The sequence below is a fragment of the Brachyhypopomus gauderio genome, chromosome 12 (assembly GCF_052324685.1).
Source record: "Brachyhypopomus gauderio isolate BG-103 chromosome 12, BGAUD_0.2, whole genome shotgun sequence".
NCBI lineage: Eukaryota > Metazoa > Chordata > Actinopteri > Gymnotiformes > Hypopomidae > Brachyhypopomus > Brachyhypopomus gauderio.
In genome coordinates this window covers 922501-947678 of record NC_135222.1, presented here as the reverse complement: position 1 = coordinate 947678, position 25178 = coordinate 922501, and the positions used below count along the sequence as shown (strand labels likewise).

General features: G+C 44.6%; 1 protein-coding gene across 2 annotated transcripts in view; it reads right to left on the bottom strand.

Annotated features, from left to right (window-relative positions):
• ncanb (neurocan b) overlaps positions 1–25178 on the bottom strand; it is a 92517-nt gene that overhangs the window by 17776 nt on the left and 49563 nt on the right. The window contains exon 9 of one of the 2 annotated variants that reach the window (XM_077024215.1): positions 10116–10232. The exons of the other annotated variant lie outside the window; for it this stretch is intronic. Coding sequence (XP_076880330.1) covers positions 10116–10232 — 117 coding nt within the window. The remainder of the gene's footprint in view (positions 1–10115; positions 10233–25178) is intronic. 2 annotated transcript variants of the gene reach the window in all.

The following is a 25178-nucleotide window of genomic DNA, read 5'->3' as shown; positions in this document are numbered from 1 at the left end:
GCTGGCAAAATTAATTAGGATCATTAAACACATGAACGGGCTGGTTTGAGAAGCAGCACAACAGAGACTGATGGCACTTATTGGAATTTGGTAATAAAACATATGCTACATATGAAATATATATATTTTTAAAAGCCTGAGGCATGCTTTATTCTCTCACTGCCTTTGTTTCTGCTATATATATATATACACACACACACACACACACATACACACACATCCTCACACAAAGAGGTCGCATAGGTCAACACACATACACACATGAATACATGTCTACAAGTGAAGATACACACATACACACGCAAGCACAGATAGACATATCCACACTCCTGTGCGTGCGTGCACAAACACACACACACACACACACACACACACACACACACACACACACACACACACACACACACACACACACACACACAGAGGTTCAAAGGTCTGCTTGGCTGTAACCACACTTTTCTTGCTGATCTCATGCCGCAGGGCAAAATCAATTAGGGCACAGCTGGTGTACACACCATCTGAAGGCAGCTCAGGGCTGGAGGGTGGGGGCAGGAGAGAGCCGTGGAGGCTGGATCGTATCTCCTCTTTGCCTTGAGTATGAAACTCCTATGGCTGGACTAATGAGTTTTTTTTTTTACGGTGTGGAGAAACGTGCTGAGATGAAAGCAGACCACCCTGTACAGCAGCACACGACATCACAGAGTCGACGGGCCAAATGATTTCATGCAGGGTCAGGGTTAGCGTGCCTACACGGGGTGTCCACGGATCACGGAGAAAAGAATTACACGGCCAGCCTGCAAATCACCGCTATCTGCTGCGTTACCTGATCTGTCTGCCTATTACAAGCAGAGAACTGTGCTTGTCAGATACACAAAACAACTGCGGTTAAATCAGAGAGACATGATATTACGATCAAAACTGCACACTTAAGGCTCGTCATCGAACTCTGTGTCAGGATGCTGGGCTTCCTGATGAATACAACGGGAGGATGTTCGGCGTCGGGACGTGCAGCGGGGTCGGGCTTCCTCAGTCCCTCCTCCTCCTCCACTGCCTCTTTTGCTTGGGTGGCTACAAACGCAACCACGTTTACCAACGTCGCAGCTGCTGTGCAAGCCAATATCCAATCAAAAGCTCCCAGGGTGCAATGGTTCACTGTTTGGTGCATGGCTCACAGCCTCGACCCTCGACCCCATTGATGAAACCAAACAAACAGTTTAAACCTTCGGGTATAAGAGAATAGATCGTTTTCAGCAGACTGGACACTCTACCTTCGACTACCTTCAAGCACAAGCGCACCTGTTTCACCCGGTCTGTCCAGCGAGAAAAAGACACATCAGTGGATTTTTAAGCAGATTTAGCAGAGTTTACTAGTCTGAAGCTCACAGCTTCAACAGAGCACAGGAAGTGGTCCTTAACACGCAGGGTTGTGACCCACCCAGAGAGGGGGCTGTTTCGTCCAAGCGTGTCGGTGACATTTTTAGGCCATGCTCCGAGGGTGAACGGGTTCATCGGGAGTCTCATGCACCTCAGCAAGGATGTGTTCACGCTGCTGCCAACTGAGCTTCAAGATTAGAAGCATCAGCAAAAAGGAATCGTTTCTTGACATGTGTTTCTCCTGAGCTCACCATTAACCGCTACCCCTACCTGTAGTTTTACTTTAAAGACACTCTAAACCGCTCTCATTTATTTAACTTTGACTTAACGTGACACATTTGCACTGTTTATTGACTATTAATCTTTAATGTACTATTTACTATTTAATGTACCAGCATTAACATCAGTATGGGTCTTAATGTTTGCCTCAGTATTGACAGTTGCCCTATTTTTCCGCCTGTCACTTTGTAAATGTTCTTATGTAACATCACAAACCAGGAAAACCGTATGGACAAGAGCAGCTGTGAAGAGGTCCATACGTCAGCAGGTGAACAGGGCCAGTGCCTGGGCAGAAAGCATCTGCACACCTTGCACAAGGCCCCTGCTCTATACCCACACTGTATTGGCCACTCAAGCATGTCTCTGAGGGCATCGGCCTGCCGTTGACATTTCATGCAGGGCTACGCACTTTGGTTCCTTGTGCAGACCTGGGGGCCCGAGGAGGGAGTAGGGGGTCATTTCACACTGCTCAGATTTATGCTTTCAATTTCTCTGGCTGCCAAGGCATTTGAAAACGAGGGGCCAAATAAAATGTAAACAGCCCCCTCATCTCTAATAAATGAGACCTCAAATGCAATCAACAATTTCACGGCTATGGATCCGCGCGGGCTCTACTGGTCCCGGAGACCACTCGGCGAAATCTAATAACGACGTAAAATAAGAGGGGAAAAAAAATTGATCAATACCGCGGCCAAGGACTTCCAGGGAAAAAGCGCAAAAAGTTCCCTAGGATGATAGTCCATCACCCACCGCTGCCAGGTTCAAACGTTAATGATTAAAAATGTAAACGTTGGTGCCAGCAGCAGACAGAGTGTGCACATGGCACAGCTGCTGTCTGGGGCTCTTCCGTCTCCCCACGGCTGTCAAAAAGCCCCCGACTCTTAAGAAAAGGACAACAGCGTCCTTAGAACCTAGAGCTGATTTAATGCGCCCCGGCTCCAAAAAAACCCTAAAAGGATTCTGCTTTTCATATGAACATTTATATTTGCTTTTAAAACGTATTATTTGACTTCAAAACTTGCAGTGTTTACTCCTGAAACCATCAGAATACTTGTAATACAGAAAACCTAGACACAGAGCATTCATAATGAGTCATTTAGCAAAATCTCAAATCTTCTCTTCCACAGAATCTTAGTCATAACGCTTAGTCAATAATCCACAATGACAAAAAAAGAAATATAAATACACAAACAGCAATTAAGGAAAGATGGCTGGGTGCTGTAGCATGCTAGCAGACGTTCTGGCCGAAGGTCTTCTGGCAGGAAGCAGGTGAGTCAGCTTGTCCTGGAGCAGGTGGCAACTGGTCTGGCTTAATCCCTCTGAAAGTGTCCACGTCCACCAAGAGTCAGAGTGCCACAACAATACCGACGCTTCCTCTCAGGGTCGAGATTGCCCTCGTCAGTATCGATGGCGTCCTGACAGTGTCCTTAAATTCAGTAAGTTCTGCCAGATTGCTTTTCCTTACTATTCGACGTTTGAAGGATACATTGTGGTCTTTCGGCAGTGACGAGCCCGGGGCCGACGCTGCTCACCGTCGCCGGCGTAATTGCGTCGGCGGGCTGAGGACAGCTGTTTCAATGCAAAGTGTTTTATGGATTGTAGCCGGGAGTGGGGCTGTCGTGGGAAGGGAGCTGTGGGGAGGGAGGTGAAGGGATAAACAATTGCGCGAGAGACGTTCTCATTCCCCCTCATGCTTTGTCTTGCTCAAAACAAATCTCGGCAAATGAATCCCAGCTCTCCGTGTTCCTGGGCGAACCAGAGGCAATAAATACGCTTCTACGGCACTGCTGAGAACGAACGGTTGAAACGTAAACAGCCAGGGGATTTTCCGCGGAGCACCCTGCCCCGGCTCGCTGTCGCCGGCCTCGTCTTTACCTTCCGGTGGCATCGCGAAAGCTCAGACTGTCATAACACGGCGCGCTGAGGAAGGAACCCCTGTCAGTAAATACCACCACTTTCTTGGATCAAACATTGTTTTGATCGGTTTAGTGGAGCCTGGGGAATGCTAGAAAGGGGGCAGTCTCACCAAACCGGTGAAGAGTTGAACTGAGGGTGAAAAAGAGACTGCGATGACTCAGATCTGTTCAGCGAGAGGTAGACGCCCACTGACTGGGACGAGAAATAAGGCGAAAACGACCCAAACTCCACCTGCGCCAATACCACTGTGGCATGCCTCCAATTTAAAGAACTGGAAGAAAGTGACAGATTCTGGAACAACCAAAAAAGCCTATGGAAACGATACCAACGATACACCAAATTTGTAGAAATTCTCTTTCAGCTTTTAAATGTTCAGGCCCCCTACCCCACCTCAAAAATGACTCTCTACCCCCACATAGTCCTCTTCCCCCTAATTCTCACATGGACTCAGAGAGAAAAAAGAAATGTCCATGTGTCTGAAATGTTGCGAGATGAAACTGCTTTAAGAGTCCGGCTCGTCAGCTCCGGCGCTGGGGGGGGGGCGTGAGCAGGAGTGCTCGCAGGGGTTCTCTGGATCGTTCACACGCTGAAGGTTAGATGAAGCTTCACACACCCAGCCTGATGTTGACAGGTCTAGCGCAACAGCCCAGGGAGCCGTGCAGAAGCTAATGAGCAGGTGTGTCACAACACTTCATACTGTTACTGCTCGGATTTACCAGGCCCACAGTCCTCCATGTGGTGTGGGGAGGTCAAGCTCTGTTGCTCTCGACGTGTGTGTGTGTGTGTGTGTGTGTGTGTGTGTGTGTGTGTGTGTGTGTGTTGGTGGGCCAAGAGAATGGCTTTGTGGAGGAAGGGCAGAGTGAGAAAGAGACAGAGAAAGAGACAGTGACAGGAAGAGAGAAAGACAGAGAGGATAGAGGGAAAGAGAGAGAGAGAGAGAGAGAGGAAGGAAGTAAAGTAAAGACAGTCACTCAGCGGGAGAGGATCTGAAGTAATTTCAGGAACAAACTGAACACAAATAGCATAGCACTCAGAAAAAAATGCACACACACACACAAAAACTAATTTTCACTGCTGTCAACTGCAAATGGCTACAACACTGCTAGAAAACATAGTTTATGCTTTTTTATTATAATGTATTCATCTATTCAGACCGTTCATTCATTTAAATTCGATAAAGCATAATCTTCCACATAATTTGTAATCACGTCTGCAGATGCATAACCCCCACTGGCTAGGAGCACCAGGAGTTAGACGGGGGGCAGCAGGGAACCTCCTCCCCACAGGAGGCCTCCATGGCTGGGAGACAGGAGCTAGCAGGTGATATCAGACAGGGGAGGAGCAGGTGTGCAATATTTCTGCTGATTATTGAGGAAAAAGACCCCCCCCCCCCCACCCGAACCCATCACACCTCAGCCATTAGAAAGCTAATCACTGTCTGGGATCATTTTGAGGGGTGCTTAAAATGAGTTATCAGACAGTGCTGAAATGCTACTGGGCAGGTAATGTAGAGCAGATCTCTCGGGGAAGCTCCTCTGTATCGCATATTATTAATGGCATACTTGTGAAAATGAAAGTCAAAGCATTTCTCACTTCCTCTGTCAAAATCAATTAGGATAGCAGCAAAGATGGGGGGGGGGATTAAGTGTAGGGGGTCAGGTAAACCGGGACAGGTCCCATTTCACAGTCCTGCGTGATGCGTTTTTGGACCTTTATAACACAGGTTAAGGGCATTGTTTACCTTTAGTGTGTCGGCATGACCCTGTCTGTCTGCATCCTTCTCAGACGTGTACTCTCACCATGAGAGAGAGAGAGTGTTTGTTATTCATTAGAAGGGCATCAAAGTGCAGTTCTCAGAACCTACACACGCCACCACGGCAACAACACGCCTCCTTTCTGTGGCAATAAGAGAGGCCTTCATTACCTTGCTCCGCCTCTCGTCTCCAGGACAACACAGCCGGCTGCCACGGTGATAAGCAGCGGTTAAGGCAGCCGCTGACTTCATGGCAAAGCAGGTCCGTCTACAAGCGTACGGTATACGTCATGGCTTTATGTTTCTTTCTGATCCTTCTCACCCTCCCACACTCAAAGATCTGGTATTCCTCATCCAGGTCATACATCCCACACACTTTATTCCCCTGTTCCTGTCCCGCCACGCTTTGGATGCTGGGAAAATTTCCAACTTTCTCCTTTAAAATGTGCAAGTCTTGTACAGCTGGGGGTTTTTTTTCCGGATTTTCGGGATGAGGGTTTTTTTTGGACAGCAGTGCCTATAAACACTCATTGATCTTTCTGCTCACTCTGTCAGACGCCCTCTGGTGTCAGGTAGGGTTGCTGATCAAGCCGTCTGTGTCACTGCGAGCGCGAGAAGCCGGAGTCAGGATGGCCGATGGCACCCTGCTGTCAGGGTAATGACTACCAGATGACGCCTGATTGGATCGGCGCTGACCACCGGGCACTTGGTGTTCACTTTTTTTGGAGATGTGATAAAATATCCCGCATACATTATGCAAACCACAGTCTGAGCGGCCGTGTTTACTCATGCATACCGCTTTGCAGGATTTCACATTTAAATGACAGCAGGGCACAGCAGAGGTGGACTTTCTGACGTCTTTTCATCTTATGGTAAAAGTAAAAAAAAAAAAAAAAGGTCCTGCTCCCTGGATCTCATTTAAATTATGTAGGATTGCCTGGGAACCCGGAGTCATGATCTAGACAGAACCGCAGCACCCGAATGGCAAGTGGACCCTTCGTAGAGCTGAAGCTGTTTTGATGCATATGGCTCCATCACTTTGGGTGCAAATTCACAAACTAGCAATGATCATGGCCAATTTGCTCACGGCATCCCCAGACATGACAGGGAGGACGCACAGGAGGAGGAAACAGGTCAGGTGCCATCTGAGGCCCTTAAAGAGTAGCCACACATAAAGAACCATGCAGTCTGTATAGCTATCAATCACCTGACACACTGCAGCATCTGTCTACAGAGCTCATTATGCAGTGGTCAGAGGCTTCTCCACCACATAGTCCCCGCGGAGAGAAACTGCCCGCTCCAGAGCTCTGGAACCCCAGGGGTTGGGCCACAGAGTTATTAATAGGGTCGCCTTCATGAATCTTTCAAACTCAATTAGGGGGACTGGTGTCAATGCAAAGAAGTCAGGCAGTGCACACGTCACAGTGCTGTGGGATTCATTTTCAGCTCTTCATCTTGAGCCCGTGTCCACGTGAAGCCCGACACAGGTCCGGTTTCCTCCATGCACTCTAGTGTCTCCACACTATGTATTGTGAGCTTGCTTGCATGTGGAATTGGCATAGCTGGGGGGTGGGGGGGGGGTGTATGGGGGTTAAAGGTGGAGAAAGTCTACGCCAATCTGGCGAAGGCGGCGTAATGAATTTTCCCAGAGGAAAAAAGCTGTTTTTTTTTTTTTTTTTGAAAAAAGGAGTTTTACAGGGCTGTTTTCACCCCATCTCTGCACTGCACGGCGATTTCCATACAGCCTCTCATCCGTATGAGAATGAGCAGACACTGAGAGGGGTTGAGAGAGCAACAATCAGAGATGGAACAGAGTGCAGAAAAGGAAAACAGAGAAAGCCCGGGTTAGAGAAACAGAGTTGCGTCCTGGGCGGAGGCCAGGGGAGAGCTCAGAAAGGCGAGAAATATTCCACTCGCTTTGCATTTGTTTGTTTCTCGGTGAGAGGCAGGAGGAGCCGAAGGTGTTTCTCTCTCACCATGAGAGCTAAAGGTGATCTCACGGGGAGATTCCTCCAACACTGCACCGAAATATCTGCGGCAATGCACAATTCACAGGAGGACAATTATGAAGTTACTACTCGAGAGGCACAAGGTTAAAGAGGAGTCTGAGTGAGATCCAGTGCACAAGTTCAGGATGTGTAGTTGTGATTATGCTGCAGCAGAGAGCTGTGAACAGAAGGAAGTTGTGATTCCCAAAGTGTGAGGTCTGAATGGAGGAGGAGGAGGAGGAGGATGAAGGGTGTCAGGGTGAAAGGCAATAAGAAAGCGATTTCTCAAGTACTTCATTGCATCTTCCGAATGGTGCATTTTTTCGCCTTTGGCTCCTACAGTTAACCAAATGAACAAAACTCCCCAATAACCTGCCTGATTTTGTCTCCGACTCAGTCCACACTATTGGAAAATGGCCATGGATGGACCCATCCTATTTCCCCTGAAGGCTGTGTAAAACTGATGTACAGTGTGTGCTCGGCTGTATAAGAGCACTGGTAGGCCTGCACATTCGTTTCCCGCCATGGGCCTGAGGTAACGTAATTCGCATTCCTCTCAAGCAATGACGATCTGATGACCCCAGCTCAATAAATAGTGACTGCAGGATAATGCACCTCCTCCTCTGTGAAGTAACAAATGTAGACCAACTAGAGAAAGGAGCAGCACCACATTTAAAGCTCATCTTTTAACATCATCACACTGCAGTAGTTTCTTCTGTTTTCCTGAAGCTGAACCCCATGTGACTCTAAGTCTAGTCTCAGTGACTGACATCCAGGGGGTTTGGGGGAAGGGGCCCTGTAGACATTCTCAACCTGATTCATAAATGTTTCACCTGCCAAGACTCAATGTCTATGTTATGCAGGGATCCCAAGCCCTTATTCTCAAATGATTGGTGTTTGAGAAAAAACACCAAATTCCAAATTATAAGACATACAGAAAGAAAGAAAGAAAGAAAGAAAGAAAGAAAGAAAGAGAAAGAAAGATTAGGGCGCTGCATCAAAATCAACCTTCTGTTCATTATAATTCAGGCATTGCTCCTTCATATGTGGAATGAGCATGTATTAAGTCATTTCAAATCTGGTCAAGAGTTTGCAATAATATGCAATTACCCCTATAGCTATTAACAGTAATTAATACTACACATGCACTAAATCATTTCACAAAAGTTGCACCAATAACTGAGGAAAGCTAATTACAAAATCTCCTAAAGGAATGTTTGATACCTACCAGTTATATCAGAATAATAATAAATCCAAATCCTCCCTAAAAAACGGATTTAAGCCGAAAAGCTGAAACTGCTCTCCGGTCATATATATGTTTATGTGAACTGAATGTAATTTGAATCCATAAATACCGATCATGCCCCAAAAATGCATTTGAATTTGTACAATGTGGTTTGCAAGCAAAACAGTCCGGATACAGATGTCTGCGTTTATTGGCACACATGCTAGGCCGACAGACTGATGATTTCTTCGACCTATGTCTGTCAACATAAGTATTGATTGTGTGGCTGGTGTGTGGCAAGACCAATAATGAGGTCTATGACAATGAAGTCTTGGTGCCCTTTGACCCAGAATACAACACAGTAGCGACACCTTATTAAGACATCATCTTTCTCTTGTGCTATATATATTGTGTTGTGTAAATGGATGTATTGGACTGGGATATATATGTTATATGATACATATGTTGGGAAATATCGTCCAGGATTTTTTATGCGTCAACCATAAGTCTGCTATGTTAAACTGGCAAACATCTAATTTGTATGAATTTTACATTGTTAACTGATGTGGTTCATGAGAAGCGTTAGGGCTTAGCTTTGCATACTTTGCATACTATTTCTATACACACACACACACACACACGCGTATAATTTTTTTTCTTGGTTAATCCTCTTCAGGATACACATCATACAGTATACATGATGCAAAGTAGATCCAAAGTCCAGTTAATGACCCATTTACTTTCTCCCCATCCAATGTAAAATTGAGGTTCCTTATGTTGGGGTAAGCTTCATTCTCAGTAGTCTGAAAACTGATATCTTTCCACACACACTGGTCACACACAATAAACAGCATTTTAAACCCAATAAAACAGCTTTTAGATTAGGCTATACTAAAATGAACTATTACATTTAAATAAGTCAGTGCTAAGCTACATTTCAGTGAAATTATTGCAGGTTTTTTTGAACCCACAGAACTAGATTTGCCCTCTTTGTGCCGTTCCACTCAGCTCTGATTGAATAGAGTTACAGCCTGGGGGTCCATGACAGCCGGCTGTCAATCAAACAGGGTCACCACAATATTACAACCAAACCTGACTATTTCGAGCTAGCACTGATAAGCCAGTGTTTTATCATATTTTATTCTGTTTTTTTTAATTGAAGTAGTGGATGTTTAATATAACATTTTCGGGTATTATCATACAAATATCTTTAATACTTTCTAATATGGTCCCCGGGTCTAGAGGAGCTGACTCTCCTTAGCACACACTGGCCTTGCAGTTTAATCTACTACAGATATCTTCAACCAGTAAATTACAAGTCCGAGTCAAAAGAGGGGAAAACAGAAATAAAGTCACATGCTACATTATCCCCTCTTGATAACACTGCCTGTGTTGTTATCTGTGTGAACACCACAGCCACCAGCTTTATTACCATAAACTTAATCATTATGGCAGTCAAGAGCAGCCAGGTCACACTCTCTAGCCTAGCAATCAATTCTCTTTCACTCTTAACACTCCTTCAAGAGCCCTTGACCTCTTGAACTCTGCCCTTTGCCCTGTGCCCTCATGGCTGGCTCACCGATCTCACAGCTCTCTCCAGAGTAGCCCAGGGGACAGAGGCAGCTGTAGCCCCCTCCCTCCCTCAGACAGCTGCCCCCGTGCAGACATGGATTCATCTGGCAAGGGGCCTCCTCAGCTGTAGAGAGAGAAAGACAGCATTAGAGTTGTGTTGGCAGGAAGTGCGGATTTAAAACTATAAACCTCAAACCGAAAGTGTTATTTTGAGGAGCCGGCCACTATAATAACTGCACTAATCTGGTATGGACCTCACAAAGTGTGTAATGGTAGAATTTTCCCCCTCTTTTTCTCGGAGGGTGGGGGTGCTCATGATGTTGAGCGTGTAACTAGTGCAACCACTCCAAGTACAACTGACTTAGGTCTAAATCTACTCTCTCTCTCCCTGTCTGTGTCCGTCTGTCTCTCTCTCTCTCGCTCCTTCTCTGCTGGAAGTATGGAAGATAGCGGGACATCAGGCTCAGGCCTTTGAGTAATGTGATAGATTGGCGTGGGCTTCCTGCCAGCGGCCTGCTCATCATGACGGATGCTGCGTAGTGAAGGACAATGCGATCCAGCCCACTCCCGACACACCCGCCGCTCATAAATTACCCGCTCGTCGCCTCGCGGTGCTGCACACCGCCATCTATTTTTACAGTACATCATCGCAGCGTTCACGGGTAATACACGCTCTATTCTCACGAACGGTAGCCTCGCAAAAAAAAAAACACATGCGAGATGTAGTGATGAACGAGAGTTTTACCAGATTACATCGTAATTACATTCACTTTTTGGGGAAACTTTACAAGGACAGGCGCTTGGCGAGAGGGCGGGCGCCGTCTCACGTTTTGCTGTGGGAAATTGATTAAGTGCTGTTTTATTACCCAGTTCCAGCCTAGACCACAATCTGACGGTGCGCCCGTCATGGCGCACGGCCTGCAGTGCAGCACTGGGGGCATGTAAGGTTGACGATAACACTCCGCGTGGGCCTGCAAACAGTGGACGGCCAGAACCTCCCTCGCTCTGCTCCGGTTCTCTCAACAACGACCTGTTCCGTTTCCTACCGAATGTGTTCTATAGTCATTTCTTTCATAGTCAGTTTTACGATTTGTAACAGGTACAACATAAACCAAATGAAAGACAACTGAAGCAGCTATGACAACAGGGACTGGTGCATGAAACACACGACCTCATGACAAACCACACAGTTGCTCTTCACCAGCAGGTCCAGACTTCTTCACCAGCAGGTCCAGACTTGTCCCGCACGAAGCACCAAACGTGCAACATGCATCCTTCCACCTGCATCTGTTGGTATGGGCGATGCTCGATCACTGAGTGAACGGGACAGTAAGAGTCTGATGTCAACAGGAGACATCATGTGTCCTAGTACTGTCCCCCATGGAGACTGGTGACTGCAGTTAACTTGTCCTGTGTTGGTTCTGTATCAGTCCATCAAAGGGTATTACAAAAGCCAACTTTGTCACCGCCCCTGTTGCGTTGTATGATCACCCCCATAGTAACCAACATACACTACTCAGTAAAGCACGCAGGGCAGTTATGAAGCATCCAATAAAATGACCCAGTAGACAAGGACTGTATAGCACTGCTGTAATCAGGTAATAGCCATGAAATTATGTAGGGGTTTAAGAACAAAGCTTTACATTACCCGAATATTAAAACAATACCTACTGGGATCACTGGGCAATATATCTGGTTGCAACCAATGAAATTATATCAAATAATTAAATAGCTTCGTTCAGTTAAGATCTGGGTCAGAAATAACTCGGATTTAAAATATCAATACGTTTAGATTATATTTATACGATGTTTATATGAAGAAAAAAAAAACTGGCCTGGTAGATACTGGACAATTTCATCACCTAACCAATGTGGGCATGCACACCCCCCAAAAAGGCACAGCAAAATAAATTAAAAAACAAATACATATAAGGTCAAGCAATTACCCTCAAAATGATCCAGATGAACAGAAAAGACACCACAAACAGTGAAAAATCAAATAAATAATGGTGGGGAATGGAATCCAATCTAAAAGGCCAGGAACCGTCTCATATAAGCCCAGCCCTACTATTACATTTATTAGTCTTTATTAATGGCACCAAATAAACAATGAAGGCAGAGCACGGACTGAGGAACCCTTGGTCTGAAGCTTCCTAAATACATGACTTAGGTTGAGGCAGAGGCTAAAGAAATGATCAAAAGAAAAGAAAAAAGGAAAGGTGAAAAACTGTGGCTATTACCACTGGCTGTGCTGTTCAACCCTGAAATACAAATAAGACCACTTAGCCATCCTAGTGTGTTCACAACTCACCAACTACAGCATGGAAGTCGGTCTATTACATACCAATTAAAAGCAACTGGTGGAGGGTAGGACTCAACCTGGATTCAGAGCATTTTCAGGCATATCCCCGCATGCTCTATACAAAGCATAAAAGTGAAGGTAAATGCATGTGATTTTAACCACATAGTTAATAACTGAGATTAAGATATTGTGTCCACCGAAAAAAGTGTCCCAGCTGGCTAGTTGGCCAACAACTGCCACGTCCTTGCAATACTCCTCCATTAAAATATGAGTAAAACCTCGAATGCACCATTGTTTTAAAGCTTAAAATGGACACTGCTTCCTCGAACGAAGCTTGTGTTTGCCGCCACGAGTCCGAACGCTACTCTGCGGTTATCACACGAGACTACATGCACCCAGAAGCCATGCTATCAGACAGCTGCCATCAAAGTAAAAGTCCCGACTATACCATTCATCTATAAAAGAGGCATAAAAAGATCTACACTTAGGATGCCGCTATCAAAATTAAAGTCCCGTACCCGTATGCGCTGTACTGCTCCCTGCTACATCAGTGAAGGTATGACAACCCAAAAAACTCAGTACTACCCATGAAGTATTTACATAATGAACTTTCTAATGAGACTGTAATGGGCCATTGATAGAGGCCCTGCTGGGATTCATTTACTGGTTAATGTATAAGAGCATTACTTGGGAATTTTCTAAGCTTTAATGCCACACTGTTTTTTCATTACAACATATAATCAGGGTCAGGCTGGAACTGAAATAGTAATTATAGAAATTGAATAGTGATTGAAGATTGACATTGACATTCAAACTAAAATCACCTTTGACAAACTGTCAATGACTGTATACAAAGCACTTTTTATGTGAAATGAAACGCTGAATGTTTGAAAAGAATGTCATTCGTTTACAACGATCCGTTCTGAATTTAAAGAGTTTCCAGTGAAATCTGCTCTTGTGCGGCTGGAGACCTTACAGTAAGTGACCTCTCTGGGTCTCCCGGCTGGCTTTAGCTATTATGAGTATTCTCTGTTGACTAAGTTTTGGCCGGCCCTGGTCATGGACCCCCCCCGCTCCCTCGAGCGTCCTCTGCCACCAACGTACTGCTTGGCCTCGGCAGCAGGGGTCAAGGACGTCCATCATTGGCATAATGAAGTAGCGTCTTTGTTGCCTGCGTGAGTGCTGCGTGTTTTGTCCTTGCCGTCCCTTCAAGAACGGACCAGGCTCTAAGAGGCTGGAGTGCTCTTCACAACGGGGCCCGGTCTAGAGTGGTCTGCCGACCAATAAGATTACGATTCCATTCTCAAACAATTAGTCACGACTCATTGCTCACGAATGAGATCGCCTAACACGCTAACCGCTGTGGACGGTGCGGGAGACGCGCGCAAGAATTAATACGGCGGCGATGAACGAACACACGGGCCGGCTCTGCGTGTCATACAGCTTAATTCGCACTCGCAGAACAGAGGACAGCGTCTCAGGTGGATGCAGACGAAGAGAAAAAGAGCGCGTGCATGGGATGTAGGAGCCTGGAGATTAAAACAGGGAGAGACATACAGAAGGGAAAGGATGTCAACAATATGAAAACAATGAGAAAGTAGGAGAAAGAGGGAGAAACAGCAATGGCAGGTTGTTTTTCCCGCTACTTCATGGCTCTGGCATATGATTAATTACACAGTGCTCTTAAAATAAGCCCTCCCCCCATTCTGTCTCTGCCTCTCCCCATCTGATATCCTTACTGAGACTGACACATCACTATTAAGGAAGACCACAGTGTATGTTCCCCAGCTGTAACTCTCACACACACACCTCACACACACACACTTTTTTTTTTAGCCGCACTGCGTTGGGCTCCACGCTCTGCATCTACCTAACAAATGGCCTTGCTGTTGCCAAGATTCCGGCGTGGAGATTTAGAGATGTGAATATAATTTTTCCCAGCCGTGGATGAAACTTCCGCTGAACTCCGCCACCCTGTGCTGTGACAGCTGCCCCGACCTGGAGGAAGACGGTCTGCTTGTTATAATGCACTAAGCTGAATGCACTAATGATAATACACTACATTGTTCTCAGAGTGGACAAAGGCCCTGCATTGCAAAGCTAACGATCGTGCGAATGAGTAATGAAAAACCCAGAAACACGGATGATGCACAGGCAGTCAGTAAACGTAAGGCATCTCGCACCATACAGACTTGATTCATTTATGAGGCTATGCAGGAGATCCTGAGAATGTGCTGCAGATGAATTTGCTTTAGGCCACATATTGGCAATGCTATTACACATAGATACACACAAAAAACATATCAAGCTCCTCTTTAACAAGTATAAAATGGACGCCATCCTTTCAATGACCGTAAGGCCTTCAAACAATGATACTTGTCTCAGATGAGCCCAACAATGATACCTGTCTCACATGAGCCAAACAATGACACCTGTCTCACATGAGCCAAACAATGACACCTGTCTCAGATGAGCCAAACAATGATACCTGTCTCACATGAGCCAAACAATGATGCCTGTCTCACATGAGCCAAACAATGATACCTGTCTCACATGAGCCAAACAATGATACCTGTCTTACATGAGCCAAACATTGATGCCTGTCTCACATGAGCCAAACAGTGATACCTGTCTCACATGAGCCAAACAATGATACCTGTCTTACATGAGCCAAACAGTGATGCCTGTCTCACATGAGCCAAACAGTGATACCTGTCTCACATGAGCCAAACAATGATACCTGTCTCACATGAGCCAAACAGTGATGCCTGTCTCACATGAGCCAAACAATGATACCTGTCTCACATGAGCCAAACAATGATACATGTCTTACATGAGCCAAACAGTGATACCTGTCTCACATGAGCCAAACAATGATACCTGTCTTACATGAGCCAAACAGTGATACCTGTCTCACATGAGCCAAACAATGATACCTGTCTCACATGAGCCAAACAGTGATACCTGTCTCACATGAGCCAAACAGTGATGCCTGTCTCACATGAGCCAAACAATGATACCTGTCTCACATGAGCCCAACAATGACACCTGTCTCACATGAGCCCAACAATGACACCTGTCTCACATGAGCCCAACAATGATACCTGTCTCACATGAACCAAACAGTGATGCCTGTCTCACATGAGCCCAACAATGATACCTGTCTCACATGAGCCCAACAATGACACCTGTCTCACATGAGCCCAACAATGATACCTGTCTCACAAGAGACCAACAATGATACCTGTCTCACATGAGCCAAACAGTGATGCCTGTCTCACATGAGCCAAACAATGATACCTGTCTCACATGAGCCAAACAGTGATACCTGTCTCACATGAGCCAATCAATGATACCTGTCTCACATGAGCCCAACAATGACACCTGTCTCACATGAGCCCAACAATGATACCTGTCTCACATGAATGAATGAATGAATGAATGTTTCAATTTATATAGCCCCTTTCCTGGGGAAGGATGGAGGTGGCTGAGGTGGAGGTATGGAGGAGGAGAAGCAGGCCAAAGTCACTGGGTAACCACATCACCATGCAGACTGGCCAACCTCTGTTATACCTGCCATCATAGCTGGGGCTCGTGTAGCCAAAAACATGCAAGTCACACAAACCGGATTCTTGAACAATTACTGTTCTCTTGGATCTTGGAAGGTCTAATTTTGTATAACTTAATGTAAGGTGCTAGTCCCAAACCCAAAGGAAGTGATGCCAGTGACTATATGAGACATTAGTTCTAGACTGTTTACTATTTGCTCTGTGTTGTTCAGCCTGATATCATCGTTATTTTGTGCTACTTTATTTATAGACCTGCATGTCAGAGAACATCAAAGATGCCATCATAACAAACAGATGATAATTATGGATAATATAAAAAGGGCCAAAAGTAGTTGAAAATCATTGACTGACTGCACAACGACGTGACAAAAATGTACTTCACAAAGAATAAGTATGCTTTTTATATTTGCTCTTTAGAATGAGTTTTCTTTGTGCTTGAGCAATTAATGACATAAGCTCTCCACCAAATGTGGACGGGAAGAAAAACAACACAAAATGACGCCTTTCCTGTTCGCTAGTCTCATCACCCTGCCTGTAAAGACTTCACAAACAGACCTAAGAAAAGTCAACCTTAACAAAACCAACATTTTAGAGGGCCACTAAACCAGAATATGTGAGGAAACAACCATGGTGTTGTACAGACAATTCAAAGGCAGATGAACACAGGAGTAGCTAATGCATTTAAATCACAGCTAAATTCCCCATGAAAGCATCTGAAATACATTTTTGAAAATAATCTTCTGAGCAGACACCAAAGGAAAAAACATGCTGTTCTTGAAATATTCTATCAGCATTAAACAGATAAGATTAAAGCTTGTTGAGTCACCCATGCCTCAAGATTTACATAATTCCCATAATTCCACGTTCCACACTCGTAACCCTATCGTAGAGTGGCATTATTAATAGGGCCATGGAAGTGGGAAATGTGGACGTGTTGCTGCTCCAAGAGAGGGCTGAGCGCCACGCCGACTCGTATCTGCACAGCAGGATCTCGTGTGGCAGCTCGGCCGTGCGGGAGGCAGCACTCGCAACCTGCCTTTCATCTGGCCTTCCTGCTCTGCTATTGTTAGCATCTGGAAAGCCTCTGACATTCTGGGTAATGGGCGATGCTCCATACGGCAGGCTCTGAGTGTGGTGACAGGGCCCCCCTGTCTATGTGCCTCCCCCCCCCCTCTCTCCTCCATCCTCCTCTCCTCCCCACCATCCCTCTGTTTCGTGTCTCACCAGGGGAAGACATCTTTGCCCTGTGCTCTGAGTGCTTTGCCCTCTGGCCGATAATTACCAGAAGGGACGGCGACTTAAGTGAGCTAATGTCTGGAGAGAGTTGTGAATGGCAGTTTGTCACTCGACTTATCTGGTCTGGTCTGATCTTCTTGAGCTTGGAATACCATAAGGTATTTTCACCTGCACAACAACTGGATTTAGAGTACCTTCGCATAACACATATTTATGCTCCAGTAAACAACTTTCCAAAAAATGTTAACCCTTGGAAGAGACTGACTTAAAAGACTGAAAAACATTTGTTTTTACACTGGAAAGAACTATACAAATTATAGTATGGTTAAATTTATATAAAAAATTAAAAATAAATACCCTTTAGATGCCCCTAGAACTCTTTAATGAAAATTAGTTAATAATTAAATAATTAGCATTATACATTAACACTTTACAGTTTTAAAGCACACAAATGTTTAGACAACTAGATGTCGTTCTTTACTTCATCTGTAATGTCATGTTGTCCTGTTGTTGTTGCATTGTGTGTCATCCCTCAGATGGGCGGGGCTTATTATGCAACACGACACCTGAGGGTCTGTCTGTATACAGTAGGTTGTGACTTTGTACCAGTTGACTGCTAGTTATTGTATCCTGCATTTGGATTATGTCACAGGCTTTCAGTTGGTTAAATCCTCCTTTTTCCCTGAGACTGGCGTAATCGCTTCTTTTTTATTTACAATATCTCGCCCAAGTAAGTATAATGTATGGCAAATATCCTGAAACACTCATCAACATGAATCAGAGACAAATACATCAGAGAACCTTCATAAATCAAGCACAGCATTAAAATTCTTGATACCTAAAAATATCTTTCTCCATTGGGGAAATAATTAAAAAAATTCAAACAACCATGGCTGTGATACACCTGCGTGATACACCTGGAGGAGGACTCAATGTTCTAAAAGTGCAAAGATCTGGAAGATGTTAACACAGGCTCCAAGGGGTTGGTCAATTTCAGGACAATTTCCTGGGGTCCCCAACAACAATTTGGAGGTGTGCAATAAGAATGACTTCATCCGCCTACAAATGTAACAGCCTGAAAGTGATATTTTGATTGAAACTGGGTTCTATTCAGATGACACATAAATTGAGCTTTTGGGAAATAACTACCAGAGGTTGAATTTTAAACTATACTGGTGAATTTATGGTGCTGTGTGGTTAATTTCCAAAGGCTCTGGTAATGTTGCTGAGGACTACATCGAATACCAGATTTTGACCAAACTTTGGGGTCCTCAGAGTGTACGACAGGTTTGCAGAGATGTGATTGGATTGTTCAGCACAGTAATGAAGCAAACACTTCATATCCACACTGAAATAGTCACTGATGGCAGAATCAAGCTGTATCAGTGGCCATACCAGTCAGAAAGGACCAAGAACACTCTATCTTTTTAATCAAGTTTCTGTGTCTCTCCCTTTCTCTCTCTCTCTCTCTCTCTCTCTCTCTCTCTCTCTCTTTCTCTGTGTGTGTGTGTGTATATATCAGTGGGGAACAGTCAGGGCCCTCTACGCCCTCTCAGAGGGCCTAAAATATTCTTGAAACAAATATATATAATACAATTTACAATTTATCCAATTTTTTAAACTACTTACAGTTTGACAATCTAAACAATTACAAAAATATAAGCAAATAAATTATTTAACCGTGTCTATTCAATCTGTGTTGGAAGGTGAGGGGTTAAGTGGAAGCCTGTGAGCCTGTGTCTCCCCCTATGAGGCCTGTGATGCCCGCTGTTCGTATACAGAGGGCCTGGCAGTTATAATTCAGCAATACCAGTTTCAAATGACAGTAAAATTAACCAATCATATCTTCCCTCTTAGTGGGCGGGCTTAACTATGATAATTTCCGCCCGCTGTGGCGACGCTAGCTGTCGTTAGCGTACCACTGCTAGCTAGTCTTGATTCAGTCCTTTGATGCCCTTGTGCGTGTTGTTTACATATTCCGCTCCGAGGAACACGGACCTTGTTTGGAACCTTGTTTTGCTTAAGAAGTTATCTAGTACAGATTTTATTGTTTATTGTGTTTCTAAAGCTGTACTGTCGTCTCAGTTTTTTTTTATTTTGTATTTATTGCAGTTAGGAAAGGAAGGGGGGTGGGGGGTGGGAGTGGTATATATATATATATATATATATATATATATATATATATATATATATATATATATATATATATATATATATATATATATATATATCAGCCAATCACATGGCAGCAACTCAATGCATTTATGCATGTAGACATGGCCAAGACAATCTGCTGTACTTCAAACCATGCATTAGAATGGGGAAGAAAGGTGTTTTAAGTGACTTGAATGTGGCATGTTTATGCCAGACAGGCTGGTCTGTGTATTTTAGAACCTGCTGATCTACTGGGACTTTCATGCTCAACCATCTCTAGGGTTTACAGAGAATGGTCAGAAAACGAGAAAATATCCAGTGAGCGGCAGTTCTGTGGGCGCAAATGCCTTGTTGATGCCAGAGGTCAGAGGAGAATGAGCAGAATTGTTCGAGCTGATAGAATGGCAACTGTAACTCAAATAACCAGTCGTTACAACCGATGTATGCAGAAGAGCATCTCTGAACACACAACACGTCAAACCTTGAGGTGGATGGGCTACAGCAGCAGAAGACCACACCGGGTGCCACTACTGTCAGCTAAGAACAGGAAACTGAGGCTACAATTCACACAGGCTCACCAAAATTGGACAATAGAAGATTGAAAAAACGTTGCCTGGTCTTATGAGTCTCGATTTCTGCTGCGACATTCAGATGGAAAGGTCAGAATTTGGCATCAACAACATGAAAGCATGGATCCATCCATCTTTGTATCAATGGTTCAGGCTGGTGGTGGTGCAATGGTGTGGGGGATATTTTTCTAGCACACTTTGGGCCTATTAGTACCAATTGAGCATTGTGTCAACGCCACAGACTACCTGAGTATTATTGCTGACAATGTCCATCCACATTATGACCACAGTGTACCCATCTTCTGATGGTTACTTCCAGCAGGATAACGCACCATGTCATAAAGCACGAATCATCTCAGACTGGTTTCTTGAACACAACAATGAGTTCACTGTACTCGAATGGCCTCCACAGTCACCAGACCTCAGGCCAATAGAGCACATTTGGGATGTGGTGGAACGGGAGATTCACATCATGGATGTGCAGCCGACAAATCTGCAGCAACTGCGTGATGCTATCATGTCAATATGGACCAGACTCTCTGAGGAATGTTTCCAGTACCTTGTTGAATCTGCCACGAAGGATTAAGGCAGTTTTGAAGTCAAAAGGGGGTGCAACCCGGTACTAGCAATATATATATACACACACACACACACACACAGTCAAAGTACTATAGCAATATATGCAGAGTGCAGAGAACTATAACAAAATATCACCACATGGGCAGAGGACAATAGCAATATAACACCACATTTGCAGAGTGTTGCGGTAATGGCACAGGCAATTCTGGACAATTTGCACAAAGGGACAGGAAAGTAAAATACCGTATTACTAAAATAAAACTCACAGCGGGGTTTACAGTGAGGAGCTGTCTGCTTTATTCAGCCAAGACAAGACAGCACTGGAGTCACACATGAACAGGGAAGCTGGGGCCACATACACTATCAGGCAGGAGGGTATACTTCATCACATACACTATCAGGCAGGAGGGTATACTTCATCACATACACTATCAGGCAGGAGGGTATACTTCATCACACAGCACTCCGACTGTTATCCAGGTCAGCGTCTCCCGTTGCATCAGCAAGGACAATGCAACCCTTCTGACTGTTAGATATTGGAAGATCAAGCCTCCATCTGATACTCCAAGCACTCAGACGCTGTGTACCAGTAGACAGGCAAGGCGCTAAACCAGGGATAAACCTGGGCCCAACACAAATGCTATGAATTTACAATTTCGGATTAGATCTGAAAATAATGCGTAGAGAGTTGCTTCAGTACCATGTATACATGCTACAATCCTGTGATAACCAAGGTAATTTTTTGAACAATGTAAATGCTATTCATGTCAAATTCTGTCATAGCCTGCCTCCAATTAAACAAAACACTGTAAAAAGCACTAAATGATATAGAGAGTTTATAAAGATTTTAGAGACATCTAACCAGAAGACCACCAAATGGATTGTGTAGGTGGAGGTACTGTAAACAAACCCTCCAAAGGTGGTGCATGACTGCATGACTGAAAACTCTGCAGCTCCATAAGCTGAGAACACAACCGAAAACCGCACCGCTACTGTGTATCTCTGTATGATCCGAGACCATATGTAGGACTCTCAGCCTAGACGGGAGGGTGAGGTGTACAGTAGTAAACGTTCATGCTTGCTTTCACACCTCCGCTGTGATCGCCATCGCCCTCTGAGCCAAGCTTTTAGTGCCCGTGCGAAGAAATCTATACAGACCGTGCACACTGGTGCACACGAGCTCCGTTCCGTCGCTCCCCTTACGAAACAACCGAGCGCACGCAGCTCGGCAGAATCTCAGAGGAATGCTCGGAAGCCTGTGGCTACCGAATCATCATCACCTTCAGTCTCCACCTTCATCATCTCCAGTCGCCCTCCACCCCCTGCAGGGCCTCTTCACCCCTTCCTAGCTGGCGTGACTGCTCTCTGTCTTCACCGAACCACTCCGACACCTCGCAGAAAATGCGCTGGCTCTTCCTGGTAAGCAGCCCCGTCGACAGGGGGGGACAACCGGGTCTGTTGTCCCGGGCCCTAGGGCCAGGGGGGCCCATCAAAGAGCCCAGCAATTTATTTTTTATTTAAAGTCTATAATTTTTAAATAATCTTGAAATCTTTCATTAATATAAAATTATGTACTCATAATAAGCTCAATGCCTCAAATATATATGTTTTTTACCTATCTGCATATTTTCCATTAAGTGCATACACCCCCGCCTCCCACTGGAAAATGGTTTGATCCAGCACCGGCAGGTATCGGCCCAACAGCGCAGAAAAGAAAGGAAAAACATTTACCTGACGAATTTTAAAGTTGCATTGTGTTCCAGGTTTGAAAAGTGCTGGAATTTAGGGTAAAGTACTTGAAAATGCTTGAAATTGTAACTACTTCGTTTCACAACAAATAGCTGTCTGACTGAACAGTTCTCGTGAAGACGTTAAGATTGGGCGTTTTGAAAATAAACAACCATTAAATAATGTGATAAAAAGCGAATTATTTCGAATCATTTCGAGTATATGTATAAATATTTAACTTAATTAAGTTTAACGTGCTGGAAAATATTGAAATGGACCTTTAGAGTGACGTACACGTGCTTTAATTCCACCTTATGAAGGTGTATGAACCCTGCAAACATGACTTTGTTCATTGCGCTGAAGCGCGGCGCGCGCGAAGTTACAAAATTCGAGAGGCCCTCGCGCACGGGCGGAGTCACTGCGATTACGTCATTTTCGCGCGAACCCTCGCGGGGGGGGGGGGTGGGGGGTGTGGGGGGTACATGAATCTTTCTTGTCCCGGGCCCCAGCAAGACTGTCAACGGGCCTGCTGGTAAGCATGCCAAGGTCTTTCGATACAGGCCGATGTAAGATTGCAAAACAACGTCCAGGCGCAGTTTAGAAACTCTTTTGATTATGTTTTTCGGATGTTCTAATTGCTACATTTGACAAGATATATTTGGGGTGCATCGATAATAAAATTAACTTAAATGTATGAGAATAAAAACATACACCTATAAGCATACAGGGCAAAGCTGTCACACCATTACCAATGAGTGGCATGAAAAAAGCATCTGATCACATAGTAGGTAATCAAGAGAACACCTAAAATGCTTATTTTATCAGATAAACCACTTAGAATTCTGTTCTGAAACACAAACATAGTCAATCAATCAAGTCATTCAAAGTATTTCACCTAGAAAATCATAAATTAAACCAAACATTTATTTAAATTACTCATACAGCACTTAAATATAAAACCCCAGTGTTTTCTTCAATTTAACTTCCAGGGTTGTTCACACACACTTCTCATTTGCACATTTGCATTCTTGACATTCTCAAGCTTCCCTAACAAAATAAATGAAATGCTCATCTTTGGTAAGGCCCAAATCACAAACAAAGCTATACTACTCCCCAAAGCAACGTTTCCTTCAAATCCTGCTCGTTACATAAGCCCTACAAACCCTACAAATCCTGTTTGTTAAGTAAGCCCTACTGAGATTTACGGGATTACATCCAATGTGACTGATAATACAAATGTATTTACTCAGAAATGAAATCAAGAAGACAGAGACAAACGGAGTTGCCACAAGCATCTGTTAGTAAGATATTCCTGAGGTCAGACACTAAGCCGTGACTTCCAGTTGTCTTTGGCTCACTAAGCCAAACGCGGCAGCGATGTATACGCAGGGATGTCTTCATAAACAAGTCATAACGGTGGCCAAAATTTGTGCCGCAGAGTGCATTATTTTCTCATAATCCTGAAGGCGCTGGATTTAGAAATAAAGAAAACTGGGCAGGAAAATCAATAGTCTCCATACGCTTGGCTCTTCATGGTGAATTCAGGGTCTGGTAGGCAGCTTGGAGGAAAAAGCTTGAAGCTAAATCTGGAAGGTAGCTACATGTAGTGGCTTAAAGACAAACTGCATACTGTTTATTCTCTCACTGGATTCACCCTGCTGATTTATTCATTGTGTAGATTGTCTGATTTAGACGGTAGACACATAAAGATGGCAGAAACTTAAACATATACCATCAATACACTACGGTTTGGACCGATATGGACAGTTCAGAATCACAATCAGAAATACTCTATTGATCCCATTGGGAAAACTGCGATGAATATAAAAACTCTAATTTACACTGTAATTTAAATACTCTAAAATAAAAATAAACATGCAATATATACACCAATTTAAATTTCAGTTCTCTAGAATGCAGTAAATGGCAGTGATATTAACCATTAATACGTCGTATAAAGTATAACTCGTCATTTGTCCCACATTGAGGGAGGGGTTATACAGCTTGATGGCCATAGGAGGGATTGAGGTCCTGTGGTGTACTGTGGTGTACTGTGGTGTACTGTGGTGTACTGTGGTGTGTCATGCTTGATGACTCTTTCATTGAGTCTCACTGAATGTGCCCCTGTGTCTGTTGGGGGGTCAGTATATAGTGCGTCCAACACCATGAGGACAGCTCAACAGAATGTCGATTTAGATAAAGACTCGTCATTTTAAAAGATTTACCTCCTGATAGTTGAGCCGGCGAGTGCAGAAGCCAAGTTGTAAAATTCACATGAAACTTTCATGTGTTCATTTATTTAGGAGACATATCTAAGGGGTCGAACACACAAAACCGGGCAGACAGCAGATGCAGAACTCAGAATCTTGGTGCTCATCTTTCGTATGTTTCTCCTTCTCCTGCGTTCTCTCTGAGCACTGCATATATATTGCGAGCGGATCTTTGCATGAGATGTGCGCTGATTTACTCCTGGTGGAGCAGCGAACAGCCCGTGCGATGACTCGCTCAGCTCCAGGGCACGTCACCGAGACTGATAGAACCGCACTGGCGTGCGAGATGTAGCACCTTCTCACCCCGCTGCTGGATGATGCCTTTTCGTAATTAAGGGCGGGCCGACAGCGCCGCTGTTATGACTGCCGTGAAAGCAGCCATTTTTCAAAAAGGCTCCACGTGGTGCCTAAAGGGGCTCTGGGGAACGACAGCTGCACATCATTGATTACAGAGGCTGATGAACTTTCACCTGCACCGCAGGACAAAAAAAAAAAAACTAATCAGGCAAACAAGGCTCGCCCTTCCCCACTGACGGCACCTGGGTCGGCTCTCCGGCAGCCCTGTTTGTCTGCCTGTCCTTTTTTTCCTGAAGTTTTGGCGTGTCAGCTGTTCAGACTTGGGCAGTTCCAGGCGGGGGAATGTGCGGTGATTGAATAGGCACT